This window comes from Polistes dominula, unplaced genomic scaffold (genome assembly GCF_049000335.1).
Source record: "Polistes dominula isolate Pdom_NZ unplaced genomic scaffold, Pdom_raw_medaka contig_49, whole genome shotgun sequence".
Classification (NCBI taxonomy): Eukaryota; Metazoa; Arthropoda; class Insecta; order Hymenoptera; family Vespidae; genus Polistes; species Polistes dominula.
The window spans coordinates 3,540,600-3,558,741 of NW_028300914.1; the positions used below are offsets into that span (position 1 = coordinate 3,540,600).

An 18,142-nucleotide genomic window follows, 5' to 3' on the forward strand; every position below is an offset into this window, starting at 1 on the left:
GAAATTTAGTTTTAACCAACGATGCATTTAAAATTCAACGATCGTGAAAGTAAGATAAAGAAATTACACGCGAATCGAATTAAACGCGATGCAATATTCAGTCTTCCAACAAGTCGTATGTTTTGTTTTTTTTTTTTTATTAGTAAAAGATGCTTTCTACGTTTACTCACAGTAGTGGCTTAATCATTTAATCATTGTGTCTATGTTAAAAGGTCACGAGAAAAATGATACGATTTTAAATGACGCTTTTCAAGTATCAATGAAGTTTACCGACGTTGCAATTTCTTTCGATGTTAATCTGTCACTGTCAAATATTTATTATATATCATTATAGTAATATTAATTTGTAAGGATTCGAATCTATTTGCGAAACTGTACGAAATATTATTTAGTTTTAAAATGATGGTGAAAATATTCAAATGTGACGTCACTCCGCTTTTTATTTCTTTCTTTCTTTCTTTCTTTTTTTTTTTTTTTGGTTCTCTGTCATATATCTAATCGCAAGTTGTACGGGCTAATTAATTAATTAAGAGAAGATAACACACGTGTAGGAAGGAATACGACGATTCCCTTTAGGAGAATATTACAGTATTATATAATGACGTAATTAATATATTGAATAAAAAAAGAAAAAAATATATATATATATATTAAATATAATATTTAACAATAATACAATTGTTTAAAGTTTCAATTAACTATTTACATAAAAAAAATATTCACACCGTTGCACCATTAATTATGTAATAAATTATATATACACTCATACAAAAACAATCATACAAAAGATATCCAAACATTCGATCTTATCGATGGATAAACATAATCCAACGATGACCATTATCATATTTATTATCCTACTTAAAAAATGACTTCAATTACTTTTACCTCGCCCTTCTATGTTTCTTCTTGACCCTTTGTTTTTTGATTTAGATTAATGGCTATAAACACACACATGATGGATATGGGCGTTAAATTCTAGACAAATAATTACGTTCGAGTTACTTCACTGTCAATGTTATCCTTGCTAGAAATGGTACCGTTATCGTGATTCTTGTAAGCAGAGAAAAATGCTAGTGCCTTCATTAACTGATAACTCTTGCTGATTGGAATATTACTATCATAGAGACTCTTCGATGATGAACAATCAACGTAGAACCACCAGTTGCATTTTAAGATCGTTTGATCGAACAAAGTTGATTCAGGACACAGAAAACTCTTCATGATCAAACCGTCATCGGTTAACGCGCATACGTGGAAAACCTAAATGAAATGAGAGAAATGGATCGTTGATTAAATTTATTATTAAATATATTATAAAATTAATATATATATTTACCATACATCCCAAATCTTCGTCGGCGTAAAGACCCGGGAAATGTTTTTGATCACCGCAATAAAAACTGGTGTCGGGTAGATCAACGCGACTTGCAAAATTATCGTCGAAATTTTTATCATATCCAATGGGATAATATTCGTTCGGTGCGTTCATTACTTTCGTAGCACCTGAATTGGTGGTGTATTTGCTGAAAAACAAGAACGAGATATGATTTTCATTAAATACGATCCACAATGATACATTAATTATAATTATAAAAGTCATATTTAAATGAAAATACTTTTTAACGAGTGGTGAAATAGTTGTAGTAGTTGTAGTTGTACTGGTTGTACTACTAGGTCCCTGCTGTTTCTGCATAAGTTGTTGCTGTCTCAAAAGGATAGCTGCCTCTAAAGCTTCTAACGTGATGTTACTTGCCTCAGCTAAAGCTTTCAATGATGTTTCCATACCTTGGATCGGTGCTAACGAAGGTAAAGAAGCTGGTAACGATTGTCGTTTTTCATTTTGTTGTAATGGTAAACTTAGTGACGATTCGGCTGCATTACTGATCGGTTGCAACGATAGCAGGGTCATTTTGTTAACAGAAGATGCTGCTTCTTCTCCTGGTAACGGAAGCTATATCATAGGAAACCAGGTATATACATATATATATATATATATATATATTTCTTATTAGTCGTATAATTAGCGATCCTTTTTTAAGATTTCATAACGTGTAATACCTGATTATAATCATCCTTAGGTACTTCATTATCAGAATCATCAAGTAACGTAGCACTATTGCTGATCCTATCGGTAAGCTTGGAAGATGATTGAGGCATGGCGATGAAAGGTGGTAACCCGTTACTAGTCACGGACGTCATTGCCAATGAAACAGGTTTTAAATGATCACTTTGCACCATATTTCCTATCGATGAAACTACGACACTTGGGGGAGCCTTCGTTGTCGTTGCTACTGCTATTGCTGCCTATTCGTATAATTCACACAAATAACATTTAATATAAAATTCAAAATATTATTATTTAAAAAATAAAAACAACAAACCTGTATCCTTTTAGTTTGCATCGCTAGGATCTGCTTTTGTTGTTGAATCATCATCTGTTGTTTCTGTTGTTGTTGTTGTTGATTCAATAATTGTTGTTGCTTGTATTGCTGTTGCATCTTTTGTAAATGCTGTTGACGCATAGCTTCCTGTTGCTGTTGTCTCTGTTGTTTCAATACTTGCAACGCCAATGCCTCCTGTTGTAACTTTTGTTGTTGCTTCGATTTTGCCTCCTGCTGTTGTTGCTGATATTTTATCATATCATCGTGAGTACCCAAGGAAGGTGCAGCTATCGTTCTAAGTGCCGTTGTATTTTGTTGAACCACCAATTTTTGACGTTCCGGTTGTTGACCCATTGGACGACTCATTCCAACTGGCAAAGGTTTGAAAGGTGGCACGACTTGTCTTGCTTTTTGTTGATTGTCATTCCGATTTGTTGCCTGTTTATTCATTGTTTTTATAAACAAAATTTATGATTATAAGAGTTAAATAAATGTTAAAAGTATTAATCGAGATTGCATACGAGTACCTTTGATCATTTTACCTCTGTCTAAAGATCATGGGGAATGAAAGTAGTTCGACAAGATTACGTATATATACATATATATTTTTTCTAATCAATTTTAAGGTGACTTCACACGACCCCGTGACTCCCCTTTTTATCTCATATAAAGATCATCATCTTGCATAGCGTTCTATTTAATAACGGACATTGATTGTAATCTTTATTAATGCATTATTCATCCATCTTCAATGGTATTAATATTTCTCGTAAGAAATATTACGAATACATGGTGAGAATCAAGTACGTAAATTGAGTACACGCACGTGAATGAAGCTGTATCGATACATTCATACACCAATTGCTTACAAGGCCGATTCTAGTTGCATCGTAAACGAGTATTAAACCACCTTACATTTAATTATCTTGCGAAATATGTTAGAAATGAATTATTTCAAATTTTGTTGAAATATTTAACTATTAATATCTGTACTATTTTTTTAATTTAAATACTCAAAAAATTACACGCAAGTTGATAGTAAAAAAAAACATTCGATAAAAATAAAATACTTCTCTGTATTTCTGTGTATGCGTATGTATATATGTGGTTTCTCTCGTTTCACGAATGTTAATGAATGTAATTAATTCAACTCTGAGAGCAAGCAGACAAGGAATGAAGTTCGAACGAGAATTGCGGTAGTCGTGTGTTACGCCACAGTAAAGAACACAACATGTACACAAATACATACAAACAAGAATATATATGTCGTGTTAAATTGTAAATCTACGAAATGGAAGACGAGTTCGAAACACGGTTTTATCGATGCTATTTATTTCTCGTTAAGAACTTATTTTGCAAAGGAGTAAACGGTAGACAGGGGGAAAAAGAGAAGGGTCTTACAGATTTACGCCTAATCACGTCGTTTTATGGCGTTGACATATCCTATTTTTAAGAATTTATTTTTATCGTTTTTTTCATATATATATATATTTATATATAGTATAAATATTTTATTTTATTTTTAAAGAGAAATTATCGTAAATTTACGTAAGATTTTAGATTATATTTAACGTACATAACGTGATAGGATTGGTTATTCGATGAGATGATTTCGTAACACGAATATACCACATGAGATTTTAATTAAGAAAAAGATTAATTAGTTTTATTTAATTATTAATTATTTCTTACCACATTTGTCGAACCAAGAGAAAGACCAGTAGTCTTTCCAGCTTGTACACTTCTTCTTCTTGCACTTTCAACGTTCGATAATGATTCCCTAAATCCTAGTTCATCACCTACAGTAAATCCTGCAAGAATAAATGACAATAAAGAAAGAAAAGGAAAATATAATTTTGTACATTAAAGTGTTCGTTCTATTCTCGTCCCTTTTTAATTATTCTATAGTTGAATTAATCGAACGATTTTGAAGAAGAAGAAGTTGTGGACAGGAAAGAAAAGTTGAGTATAGAAAGGGTTAACAACCGTGTTCCCATAAACAATGAAAAAATGGTTAAACAAGCAAATAATACAATCCGCGTTTGAATGACAGTTTTGCATAAATATATATTTTCTAATGTTTGATCATTTTGTTTTACTATTTATACTTGTTCTTCTAATACGTCGGAAGAGTATACAGTAGAATAAACGTAAGAAACTTATGTATTCTTTTCTCGACACAACTCGGTCAAGTCAAGGTAATGAATAAATCATATCCGTAAATGCATTTTTTTTTTTTTTAATTTCTTTTTACGTTCGTTTGCAAAAGCAAGATCAAAGTATGTCAGAGGGTAACATCTGTAAACTCGCGAGCCTGATAATAAACGCAGCTGCATTTCACACTTATTCATACATATGTATATGTTTTATTATCTTATGTACCTGTCTCTATGTAAATATGTACCTAAATACTTGAGTTTGAAATCTTAAAAAACGTATTGACACTTGACTTCCATTATCATATGCATCTCATTTCGTAAATAGTGTCACACTCGAGTTAAGTTCTTTCACTTCCGATATTAACATCCTATTTATTATTTTTCTATTTTCTTTTTTTTTATAAGGAAACAGACAATTGTCATTTGTGAATGACATAACAGTAATAATAATTTGTATGTTACATTTTTTTTTTTTTAAGCAATATTATATCCACCTTTTTCCGGTAAATTCGTTCGACCCGATCGGTATATAATTTCTTAGAAACGTGAAATTTATGCACACGTAAGTTATCAAAGGGAAAATGAAATAATATCGTTTCGTTGTGATATATATATGTATATATATGTATATAGTATGACGGAAGAATCACGATTTTAACTTTCTACGTCTATCATCGTAGTTGTTCGAGTTAAACGCGTAACGATGATTATTATTACTGCTGATTCTGAATGCGGTTGACGTAAACCAAATACAAATCTCCGTTGGTATATGAAATAAAAAAAGAAAAATAAAAATAAATCCACAACCGATGGATTTATTATTCCAGTGAGATAAGCAATAAATATATTATTACGTATACGAATAAAATAAAAAGTAAACTACTCGTAAAATTTAAATCATTTTTTATCAAATAAAAAAAAAACAAAAGGGGAAGAAAATATATAAAACATTCTCGCGAGACGAATTTTCGATGAGACAAATCTCGAAAAATAACATCGATCGTTTGTTTTTACTTTTTCTTTTTTGAAGATAATCAAACGATCCGATTATCGAGATTTTCCACTCACCCAAGCCAAGGTAACCTTTGACACCTCCGAGATTTCGTACCCGGAAGAGGCCGGATTTTTTGAAGGCGCAGTTTAAAGCAAATCCGAAGTCGGATTGAAAGACGCATGTGCCTAGCGTAGCCCGCCACGTGCAGCCTGCAACCAAATCGGAAGAAAACAAAAACTTCATGGATCCCCCTGACTAATGATAATTACAAAACTTTCTTTTTTATCGGGATGATCCATGCAGATGAAAGAAAATGATCTTTTATCTTCATTTTTGTAATATACGACTGTTCTGTGCTATTGATCCTCCCCTCCCCTCCCCTCCCCTCCCCCTCCTCCTCCGCCTCCCCTCCCCCAAGGTATCGTTAAATAAAAATTAATTTTTACATTTTTTCTAATTATCGTTTCAATAAGTTTTCTCTTTTTACCTCCCATTGAATTAGGTTATTTATTTTCTATTCGGGCTATGGGTTTTATTAAACAAGTGAGAAACGCGAAACGGTAGCACGATTTTATTCGCCACAACAAATTGCCATAAAATACAAAATGATTTCTTCAATTATGATAGAGAGAAAGAGAGAGAGAGAGAGAGTATTATTCATTTACTCATTTTACTCACTGTTGTTGTTCTATTGCACAAACGTGCAATAATGTCTTTGACGCGTTCTACCGTTACACGGACAGTTAGATGCGAGCACGAAGAATCAGAAATTACAGTTAAGAAGAATCAAGATGATCGGTCTAGGTGAAGAGATTCTTCTCAGGTTAAGACCTAACCACTTAGGACAATACTATCAGAAATCTCTCACGTATTTCATCGTGGTAGATAAGCAATTATTTACTTTGATATTAAAAACATTTTCTTAAATTGTCTTTCGAGAACATTTAATAAAATCGTATAAAATTATTTTACGAGTTTAACAAATAGTCCATGAAAAAATTACAAGTTAGTAACTATAATAATTTATCTGAATTATATTGTTCATCGAACAAATGGAAATGAAATTGTAGGTTTAAGAAAAAGTAAATATAAGTACATTTAATTTGGATTATTTATGAAATTTGTAAACAATGTTATTTTGAACCAAAAGTATATAATAACTTTTGATTATATATAAATATTATATATATCACGTTAAATATTATAAAATATTATAAAATTTATATTTTATAATATTAATAATATATTTTATAATATTATATATATATAATATTATTATTATATTATATTATATAAATATAATAATAATATTATATATAATATTACATTATATATAATTAAATTTATATATATTTAAAATTATATATAATTAAATAAAAATAAATTTATATTTTATATATATCTAATAATATAATAATAAATTTATATTTTATATATTTTATAATACTTATTAAATATTATATATATTATATTATTTTAATTGATTATAAAAATAGATAACAATAGTATTATTTGTTATTCTATTAATTTAAGGGATTTATACAATTGAATTAGGTAATAATAAATATCTAATTTTTCGGAATTTTCGATAAAAAATATGAGAGTTGTATTACGCTAAAACCTGACTAACTTTTTTATCGTAAGTGTCGACATAATTTGATTGACCAACTAACGTAAAAAAAAAAAAAAGTAAAACTATTACTCGTTGAAATCTCGTAAATAAAAATACAATGTATATACTGAAATATTAAACCAAGAATGAAGAAAAACAATGTGTCTAATTTGACGTAATTTAATAGAAATGAGTATAATTCATTAAAAAAATATTCAGATTCCGGATCAAAGGTACGTCATCAATGTCCTAGCCTAGTGACCCACTTGATGGCTGACTAAACGTTCACCTGTTAACCGGTTTTCTATGGATTATGTTACTTTATTCTTCTAACAAAAACCTAAAACTACTTTCCTATTTGACAAGGAATGAAATCGACGTAAGGTTTATACTAATATACACAATCGTTGAGATGAAAATGCACCATGATTGCACTTTCGTTTGCTAAACGCTAAAATACAAGAACGACTTGTTTTCCAAACGAGATCTTATTAACTATCTTCTTTCATTTATCTTATACTTCAATTTTACCTTGGAATAGTAAAATATCTATTATAGTTCTTTTCTTGTTGTCATATGAAAAACATAAATGTAGATAAATTACTAGGTAATATTCTAATAGAGACATATCTAATGAGACAATCTTTGGAATAAAATACAATGCTTATAAAACTTACACCTGGTAGTTACAGTTTTTTTTTGTTTTCTTTTTTTCACATACTGAACATAAAAAAAAAAAAAAGGAAGAAAAGATTGAGCTAAATTAATAAAAGAAAAGGATATTAGTTCCGTTATAATACACGTATACGAGAAATCTTAAGTTTTGAAAAAGAAATGTGACAACAAGATTTTTCGATAAACAACGTAAAGAGAAAGTTTATTCGCTAAGTTGTTCCAATGAATTATAATAATTTATCTCTATTATTATAAGATATTATTATTGTTTTTTTTTCTTTTTCTTTCCTTTTTTTATTTTTTATTTGAAAATGACTTTAATCGATGCTTTCATATTTCTATCTACCATTTTTTTCTTTTCTTTATTTCTTTAATTAATTTTAATCGTTATTCAAATTATATATTTTTGAGAAACAAAAAAAATCTATGCAATTATTTGTAGATCAAACTAAGGGAAGGTATAGTGTTATTAACGAACTATAATTTTCATTAAATCAAGTATCAATATATATATATATATATATATACTATCTTTCCCTTACTACTACATCAACAACAACAACACATACACGTAACTCTCTATCGATGACGTTTATGGCAGTTTGTTCGCTTTCTTTCTTACTTACTTTTTCTCTTTCTTTTTTTTTTCTTTTTCTTTTTCTTCTTGTCCCCCTTCGTTTTATATTTTCCCTCTCTCTTTCTCTATTTCTTTTTTTTTCCTTCTTTCTCTTTCATATCTCTCATGCCAATGAATTGACTTTTGCCACCGATGAAAACCGATACTCTTGCACTTTCTAGTTCATCTGCATCGATGCATGAATCGTCCTTATGATACTTCTTTTATTTTCCCCATCGATGATTCCTTTCTCGATCGGAAAATTAAATATTACATTCAATGGTTGTACGATTGTATGTCAAGTATAAACAAGTACAGAATGAAAACCGAACTGATATTATTTATAGAAATAGAAAAATAAAAGTTAAATTTAATTTCTTTTCTTTTTCATGTGTCTAACGTAAAACTACATTTATATATATTTTTTTTTTAATTATTATTTTAAAGAAAAATATTGTGTGTGTGTGTGTGTATTATATTTCATATAAATAAGAATATAAATAAAATATAATAAAATATAAATAAAAAAATATATAAAATATTTTAGTTGTTTAATATATGTTTCCTCCTATAATAATTAATAATTCTTCCAAATAAAAATGTCGATAAAAAATACAAATCTTTCTATTAAAAAAAAAAAAAAGGGTATCTATATTCCTGTTAAATATCATTTAATAGTTTTATTATTAATTTATTATTACGTTTGTATTTCATTTTGTTCAATGAGAATTATGACTTGCTAACGATCCTTAACGATTCTTCGTCCATTTATCAAAGATCAAATGTGAATGTATATATACATGTACCTACGTACGTATATTTATATACAGGGCCGGATTTAAAAATGTGAAGACCCTCAAAGCAACGAATGAGTGGAAATCACCCTAATTATTTATAATTTCAAACGTGTGATAATTATTTTACATTAATTAATAAAAGAAAAGTTTAATTATATTATTATCTTATTTTAAATTTCGCGTTTACTTTTATTTCATTGCAAAATTATATATTTGTATGAAATGATTTAAATAAAAAAAAAATTATGGAGTTTATTAATGTGGATATTTCCCATAAACTTTAAGATCCTGTTTCCCTCTCCTAAATCTGTTCCCGTTTATATACAAAGTTGAAAGGCAAAATAATTAGTAAAAATAAGTAGGAATAGAGAAAGAGAAAGAGAAAGAGAAATAAAAAGATAGAGAAAGAGAGAAAGAGAGATAGAGAGATAATAAGTTATTAATAAATTATTGATAGTCGAAAGAAAAAAATGAGCAGTGCATTTTCTGTCAATATGTAGTAAGAAGTATCGAGATTCGATAGCACAGAATTCCAAATTTACAAAAGATCCCCAAAAACCTACCAACTAACCCAAAATAAAGTATATTATAATACTTTACAAAAATGTCTTTACAATATTTTATATATATATATATATATATATATATATATATATATATATATATATATATATATATAACTACTATATTACAAATTTATCGATCAATGATAAATTAATTAATTACAAATCTAAAGTAAAGTTAATTCGAAAACTTATTAATAATTTTGTTTGAATGAAATTATATTAATTTCACTAGTATAAATTACTTAAAATTTATTTTATATTAATTAAGACAATTTTAATAAAAAGAATAATCCAAATGTTTTCGAATCAAGCTTTAAAAAAATGTATGTAAACATTTGTAAAAATGTACACTATTGAGATATCATCGATAAATTATTTGTACTCACCAACGACGACAAAAAGAAACAAGGTAACAGCAATCTTCATTATCGTCGAATTATTACAAACCCAAAAATTGGTTGTTGAACTTGACAAAAATATTCTATCGAACTTCCGGACGATCCTTTTTTCGTCCTTCGATCGAAACGAAAGGATGTTACTCGCGCAAGGACGAAAAATCGGGTTCACGCTGGTACGATGGATGAAGACAAACTGAAACCTCGTGAATACGTTCTTTCAAAGGTAAGCACACGCGAGATACTTTCAGAGTACAACCGGTCGATCCAGGGCCGTAAGAAAAGAAAGTAGTCATCGTAGTAGACATCGTTCGTCATTGATCGCTTTAATAACGATCTATTACAAATTATATATCATTTCACAATCATTTCAAATTATATTTTTTAACAACAATAAAAATAATTATCTTCTACAATATATTTCTGTATTTTATATATATATATATATATAATCATTCACAATCTCTCTTCAATATTATATATAGATGTATATTTTCCAATCGAAATCGAACGTTAATAAGAAATAATAATTTAAAAAAAATCCCATTGATTTTTCATTATGTACAATTTGCTAACGTTTAACATTTATATTTACATTCGAAACATGATTTCAAATCAAAATCATCGAACATCTTTGACATTATATAAAATCTCGTTAGAAATTGCAACAAAACAAAAAAAAATAGGCACAAGGTCGAATAATAATTAATGATTTTGATACGCATGTAATCTTTTAAACATTAAGAATATTTCAACCTTTCTTTCTCTCTCTCTTTTTTCTCTCAGTATGATCAAAAAATCTATTCCCATCTTCGGTACGTACATTGAAGCAGCTATACCATAAGTAAAAAAACTTGGCATGGTACCGGTGACCCACTCACACGTAACACGCGCGTTAACGGGACCCTCCTGCGTATGTTCCAAAAGAAAAAGAAAAACAAATTGCTGGTAGTGGACTCGGTGGACCAACCGGTCAAGTCCAATGATCTCTTTTATTTTTATCAAATTATTTAATTTATCAAACTCGATTTCTTCAATGTTCTCTTTCTTTTTTTCTTTCATTACTATTTCGAAGTTTTTTTTTTCTAATTATTAATCAAATCAACATATAAATTTATATTAATGATGATCGTACATATTTATAAATATAAGTAGAACATCGATTGATGTACCATGTACCAAAAAATGAATATAAAAAAGAAAAAACTAGTATGTTGTCCTATATACATACTAATGAAACGATGTCAATTATAATAATATCTAAACGCCTCTGAGGAGAAAGTAGAAATAGTTCGAAAAGTGAACTCGAATATTTTTACTCAATTATAATAGTATCTACAGTGCAACATAACTGATGTAACATTAAAATGTTGATACAAAGTACATACATATTATTTTTACGCGAAATGATAGAACTTTATCATATCTTGTTCACAAATAACCGGTTAATAGATACTCTAGGATAGTGAAACATAAAATATATCTTGAATTATTGCGAATCAGTTAAGATGATTGCAGACGATCTATCAATTGCAATTGAATATGTTTCAAACGATGAGTGCCGATAGATCATAGCCACTTTCATTTAATCCGGATGATTACTATGAGGATTCTGGAAGATGTCATTATGTACTTGACCATATGAAGGTCAACCGTATATAAGTAGGTCAAGGCTCGTCTACTGCATCATCTACGTGACTCTCTTTGTCGATCCGATCTAACAAATCCTTTCTCTATTTCCTCGATCATCGACCTTTCTATTGCTTCGTTAATGGTCTTAAGATTTATCTACACGATATATGCGTGTATGTTTACTTACTTAAGTAAATTATTCATATGAAACAGTGTATCTAATTGAAACATTACAAAATTAAGATATATTTCTATTTTTATTATAATATATATATATATATATATATATATATATTAAAAGATGATTTAACTTTTTATAACTGATCTCGTCAAAAGCTAAAGATAAACTATGATTGCAAATAACATTAAGAAAAAAAAGGAAAAACAAATGTTTAATTAAAAATAATTTGTTATACTCGCGTGCGGCAAATAATCTTTGAAATATTCAATCAAATATTGATCAAATGAAATCTCGTGTTTTATAGTTCAATATTTTTATTAAAACACTACGTTTAAAAATCTTTATTAGAATAAATGAACAATTATAATAGAAGTCGTAGCATTTAGAAAATATTGTTTTTTTTTCTTTTTTTTTTTGTTTTCGTGCAGAAAATTGCAAAACTACATCTTTTCGTGTTAAGATTGAACACGTTCGCGGGCAGCCTAAATTTGTCCAGGATACTGATATGAACACTTTCTATTAAATTATAATTAATAATTATTTTTAAATGAAATATCGATATAGAACTTTTCGATGATACATTTAACATGTAAACACTGAAAACATGTTGTTAGGAATAAAATAATAATTCGGTATTTGCAGTGTTTTCTTGAAATTAAAAAGAAAAATATATAATATTTTACATGCAGTAACTGTCTGCGTACGTGCTGATGAGATTAAATGTAAAAAACGCAAGAGCTATGCTACGATCATTATCATATTTTGTCAATGTGACGTATAAATCTATAGATTTGTATTATCTATTTATAATATATCTCTCTATAAATAATTCTATCAACGACCACACTATCATTTTCATTTTATAATTCAAGAGAGTACAGTGTATCATACGAATAATATGAATTATCAAGTAAAATATTTGTAGAATTGTAAAGCGTGTAAAATCGTTTTTTTTTTCCATGATACAATTTCTAAACACCTCGTTGATTCTCATTGAATATCTTACTTAAAAAAGAAGACATGCACTTATCTGATATTCCTCCATTTGAAAATAATGAAACAGAAATCTTGTGATAGCTCAGCATCATTTCCAATAAAATAAAAAATAAAAATGTAGTTTTGCTTGATTCTATCTTAAATATAATTCTAATGCTCCTATCATTTATTTATTTCTTCTTTCTTCTTACATTCTAAAATAAAATAGCAAAGTTAAGGTCAATACTTTGATAACATTTCAAATAATTATATTCAATTAAAATTAATATTACCTTAGTTGCAGTCGTAACATTTTGCTTCGTTGATTTATTATCTTCTTTAGAACAAGGCATATCAGTTTTAACTTTCTTTTCTAAACTAGGATTCACTTCTGTGGAATCTTTTATTATTTCAGATTCAGGCTTTTCAATCTCTTGAATGTTTTCTACACTAATATTCATTTCTTCTAATTTATCATCTAATTTTATTTCTAATTCAACATTAGATAAGTCTAATGGTTTGTCAATTACATCTTCTTCCGACAAATTAGTTGTTCTATCTTGTTCTATCGTAGTCTCTGTCTCTATTTCAGATAAAGCTACATCAGTGCATTTATTTTCTATATTATCGATTAATTTCTCAGTACTGTTTTCTTGGTTACTACTTTCTGTATCTTGCTGTTCTGTTTCAACAGCTTCTTTTTTAGATATCGATATTTGTACTGTACTTTCATTTATTGTATTTTCCGAACTAGATTTAATTTCTGTTGTACTGTTATCACACAGCATGTTACTTATCCGTTCTATTGATTCCTCATTTTCCATTTCTACAACTTCATTCTCATTTATATTTTCAGTACTAATAACGGAAGATGATTCTACTATACTTGATTGGGTCTGTGAACTATTTTCTTCTACCATTTCTACGTCAGAAGATATTTTTTCCTGTCCTTCTATTCTATTTTCTTGAGAAGAAGAATCCATATCCTCGGAGCAGGGTTCAGAAGAAAGTAAACAATTCTGTATCGTTGAGTTAGTCATTTCTTCATCTTCACTTATTTCATGTTTCTTTTCAGTCGTGGAATTTGTATTAGATTCCGTTTCTAATCTTTGTTCAATTGATACAACTACATTTGTTGGAGCAAGTTGTTCATTAATATTTTCTAATGATGTAGATTCCTTCTTCGAATGATCATCTTTTTCTTTAGATTTATTACTTTCCGATGATATAGATTCTTTCTTCGAATGATCTTTTTCTTTAGATTTGCTATTTTTGGGAGACTCGTCGTTTTTACTCGAATTGTTATTGGTCTTAGCATTTTTCTCATTCAATTGTGCAACCAAAGATTTTTTTTCTTGTTGAAATATTCTACACAAGTTTTGTAACAAAGCTAATTTTTCTTTTAATTTTTTCAATTCCAAATCTCTTGCTTGTTTTTGAGATGCCATATCGACAAAGACCGTGTTACTCTGCTCCCATCGTTGTTTCCATAAAGATGTTTCTTTCTCCAAGGTAAGTATTTTTTTAGACATCTGTATAAAATGAAATATTAATATATAAAATATATTAAGGAGATAATGTTAAGTAATTACTAACCCTTTCCATCTCTTCGTTAAATTCTCCACAAACTTTGTTACTTCTTTTAAGACAATTTTGAAACTCGTCATATTTATTGGTATACAAGTCAAGCTGAGTTTTCATAGCAGCTTCTGCTGCTTGTAATTCATCAATTCTTGTTCGATATTCATTTATTGTCTGAGAAATGAAAGATTCATATATGTAATAACTATTCAATTATATTAGAAAAATAATAAGAATAGACATTTATTACTTACAAGCAAAAGCTGTTGTTTTTCTCTTAAGAAAACTTCTTTCTCTACCGTAGCTTCTATTTTATACTCTTCCAACTTGTTACATGCTACATAAAGCTCATTCTTTGTACGCAAATGTTCTTGCATAAGTTGTTGCTCCTTAAATGCAACTTGATCGCACAAAGATTTAAATAATTTATTCATTTCTAAACTTTCTTCTTGCATCTTCTCATTTTTTTCATGAGTTAAATTCATTTGCTGATTAATATGAGCCAAAATACTTTTACAATTGTCAGAGAGTTCTTTTCTCTTCTCTTCTTCCTTTTTGAGTCTCGACAAACACTCCTCTTTAACAGTTTTATTCTGTTTTTGTAATTCACGACATAAATTCTCTAACCTTTTCCTAGTTAAAAGAGCTTTATTACGTTCGCTTTGAAACTGTTCTTTCTCTCTCAACAACAACACTACCTTCTTCTCCGATTGTTTTAAATTTAACAACAATCTTTTGTTATCGTCTACCATATCGGAGTACTTTTTAGACATAACATCCAACTTTTCTTTCAAAGTTTGTACATCGTTGACAGTTTCTAAAAGATGTACTCCAGTCTTTTTGACATTTTTCATTTTACTTTTTTCTTCCTTAGGACGTTTCCTTTCCTTTATACGATCAATCGGTTTAACCTAATATAAAAAAAAAAACAAAAATTCAAATTAAATGACGAATTTTGAAATTGACGTATATTAAACCAATTGACGGATATTTAATTATGCACATTAAACTGACTTTTTCAACATATATTTTGACATCGATGATCATACGTCGATTATCATTTAATTGAAATCGTTAATAGAAAAATAACGTTAAATGTATTGTTCATTTAACTGGCATTAAGCCGAAATATTGTTGTTTGTTACAGGATGAACACATTGAGGTTATGTGCATTATTCTAACCGATTCTTTTACCTCATTTTTATCCTCCGTCGTAGGATTCTCATCGTTCGAGTTTTTATCGCTGATATCGTCCATCATCGGAACATCTACGAGAGACAAAGCAAAGAGAACAAAAGATAGATGACAAATGGGGTATTACGTTATAAGTTACAACGTTATTTACTATTTACTTTCTCTTAACGATGAAAACAGTTAACGCAGAAGTGCGCGCGCGCATTTAAGAAAGAAAAAGACAAAATAAAAATAGAAAAAGATAAGAGAAAGATAGATGCAGGTTTTACACCCTACGTTACAGTATTTTTATTATCGTTGTACCCGTAAAAACGAAGGAATTCACAATGCAAGGACAAGAATGACCCTTTGACCAATGAAACAAAATATGGCGTTCTTGTTTTTACTTAACTTATACAAAACAAATACATTTACGTTATATTAATATGTATGTTAATAGTTAATTATGTCAAATTTTAATTGTAAAATTATTGCAATAAAATGTAGAAAGCGTTGAGTTAAATACATGTGATACCTAATATGGAACACTTAGGAAATTTGTAGAAAATTTTTAAAAAACTTTTCATCAAAGATTTTCAACACAAGTTTTAACAATAGTATATGATTGTTTTTTTTTTTATAACAAAAAACGTTTCGCAAGCTTACCTATAATTTATGTCATTTACTTGCCAAGATATTATAGTGTTCCATATTAGGTGTTGTTTCATATTAGGAACAGTTACCCTAAATATAAATACGCGTAGGTGTGTGTAATAAACAAGAACTCCAGCTGTTCGTTTGAAAAAAGAAATAAAATAAATAATAATAAATAAATAAAAAAAAGAGAGAAAAAAACATCCACGATTAATTATTTTCGTGTCTTATTTATAATTATATCATGCACTTTGTCCTTTACTCGTTTTAACTTATACACATTCAATCGTTATGTAATATACCAGGATTAACACTAGATTTACGGATGTTTTGTTCATTATTTTTTAATGACGTAATAACATTGTTTGAATAAAGGATTGAGTAAAGGAATTGAACTAATATTTACGTATATTTCATTACGTAACTAAAAACCAATAAGTTTTCAAAAAATAGTATTTAAATTTTATAAATATATAAAATAATCAAATGTTCAATGAGTCAAATTGGCTCAATTCGTAAATCTAGTGTTAATTCGATTCGGGGTTCACGATGTATGTATGTGTTAAAAAGTAAATCTAATTTAAATTGATTCTTCTTTCGTTGGAAAAACAAGAAAAGGGGGGTAGGATTAAACGCACGATGTTTAAAAAAAAAACGAGGAAACATTTGTTTAAAAGAAAATAAAAAGATAAAGTAGTCATTTTTATTCGTTCGATAATAAAGTTTATGATTACGTTCGGTTACTGTATATATATATATATATATATGTGTGTGTTTGTGTGTTATGTATGTATAAATATATATATATAGGATATGTTTGAAAGTATACTTAATATACTCTCGTAATAGGAGAACGATGCGCTCGCGCAACAATGGCGAAGAAGATGAGGATGATACGATGGCAACACGGAACGACACTGCCAATGCGAGAAACAGAAGGTATCTCTCTCCCGAGAAGTCTCGCTTGTTATTTCGGGAATACGTTCTTACTCCAAAACGTATTCTAAACTTAGATTCTCGTAGAGGTGGCATACACGAACGTAGCCGAAGAACATTGTCCATCGTATTTGTACATTTAGAAGAAGAAGAAGAAGAAGAGTAGGGGAAACCACGATTCACATGATTATCTTTAATAATTTTAAAAACTTCTTAATAAAAATATGAAATATATTTACTATACGAATAAACAATTTCGAATGAATTTATTCAATATCTAAACATTATAAATATACGAGTGGATTCTATAAAGAATTAAAATTAAAAAAAAATTGATCTTCTTCCTCTTCTTTAGCTTATTTTTATAAATACGAATTTCCCGCGAATCTTGTTTCGCGCGCTATCTGTAGGATCTTTGACAAACTATCATCGAATCTACTTTATCAACCGAATTATTTTTATCGAAATTAACCCTTCCATTTAAAAAACTATCTTATCGATAGGAATTCTAAATTTGTTTGATAATTGTTTTTTCGATGGAAATCGATCCATCTCCTACCCCGTTTTATTCGATGGAAATTACTTATGAATACGTGATATTTTCAAGAAGATTCCAAACAAGAGCAGTAGATTAATAATTGATGTCAAATTGCATTGCTACGATTTTTATGATATTCTATAATAGCTACTGCAATTATTTTTTGTTATTGTTCAAACAATAATTACATTATTAATATCACGAGAGAAATCTTTCTCGTCTAAAAAATAACATCATTTAATTTCTTCTTCTTGTACATTTAAATAACGCTAGC

At 28.5% G+C, this 18,142-nt stretch overlaps 2 protein-coding genes and 1 long non-coding RNA gene across 8 annotated transcripts; 1 reads left to right on the forward strand and 2 right to left on the reverse strand.

Moving 5' to 3' along the window:
- Positions 1-120: 120 nt before the first annotated feature.
- On the reverse strand, positions 121-10,385 carry mtg (mind the gap). 2 transcript variants are annotated; one of them, XM_015325940.2, is made up of 8 exons: positions 10,190-10,384; positions 5,612-5,746; positions 4,077-4,195; positions 2,385-2,822; positions 2,062-2,307; positions 1,620-1,954; positions 1,340-1,526; positions 121-1,263 (listed from the first exon to the last, which is right to left on the reverse strand). In XM_015325940.2, exons 1-8 carry the CDS (start codon positions 10,227-10,229, stop codon positions 991-993), a joined length of 1,773 nt encoding a protein of 590 aa, XP_015181426.1. In that variant the 5' UTR covers positions 10,230-10,384; the 3' UTR covers positions 121-990. The 2 variants fall into 2 exon arrangements, with proteins under 2 accessions (XP_015181426.1, XP_089025882.1); XM_089169756.1 differs by lacking the exon at positions 5,612-5,746 and having other exon boundaries at positions 10,190-10,385.
- Positions 10,386-11,498: 1,113 nt separating this feature from the next.
- Positions 11,499-17,357, reverse strand: LOC107069048 (uncharacterized). Of its 5 annotated transcripts, none has more exons than XM_015325984.2 (6): positions 17,224-17,357; positions 15,762-15,835; positions 14,822-15,478; positions 14,583-14,741; positions 13,280-14,518; positions 11,499-13,201 (listed from the first exon to the last, which is right to left on the reverse strand). In XM_015325984.2, exons 2-6 carry the CDS (start codon positions 15,825-15,827, stop codon positions 13,178-13,180), a joined length of 2,145 nt encoding a protein of 714 aa, XP_015181470.2. In that variant the 5' UTR covers positions 15,828-15,835; positions 17,224-17,357; the 3' UTR covers positions 11,499-13,177. The 5 variants fall into 5 exon arrangements, with proteins under 5 accessions (XP_015181470.2, XP_015181471.2, XP_015181473.2 ...); XM_015325985.2 differs by having other exon boundaries at positions 17,233-17,343; XM_015325987.2 differs by lacking the exon at positions 17,224-17,357 and adding an exon at positions 16,484-16,699.
- LOC107069050 (uncharacterized) lies at positions 16,937-17,553 on the forward strand. Its single transcript, XR_001476076.2, has 3 exons — positions 16,937-16,945; positions 17,244-17,333; positions 17,418-17,553. It is a non-coding gene; the product is annotated as an uncharacterized LOC107069050 (long non-coding RNA).
- The last annotated feature ends 589 nt before the right edge of the window (positions 17,554-18,142 follow it).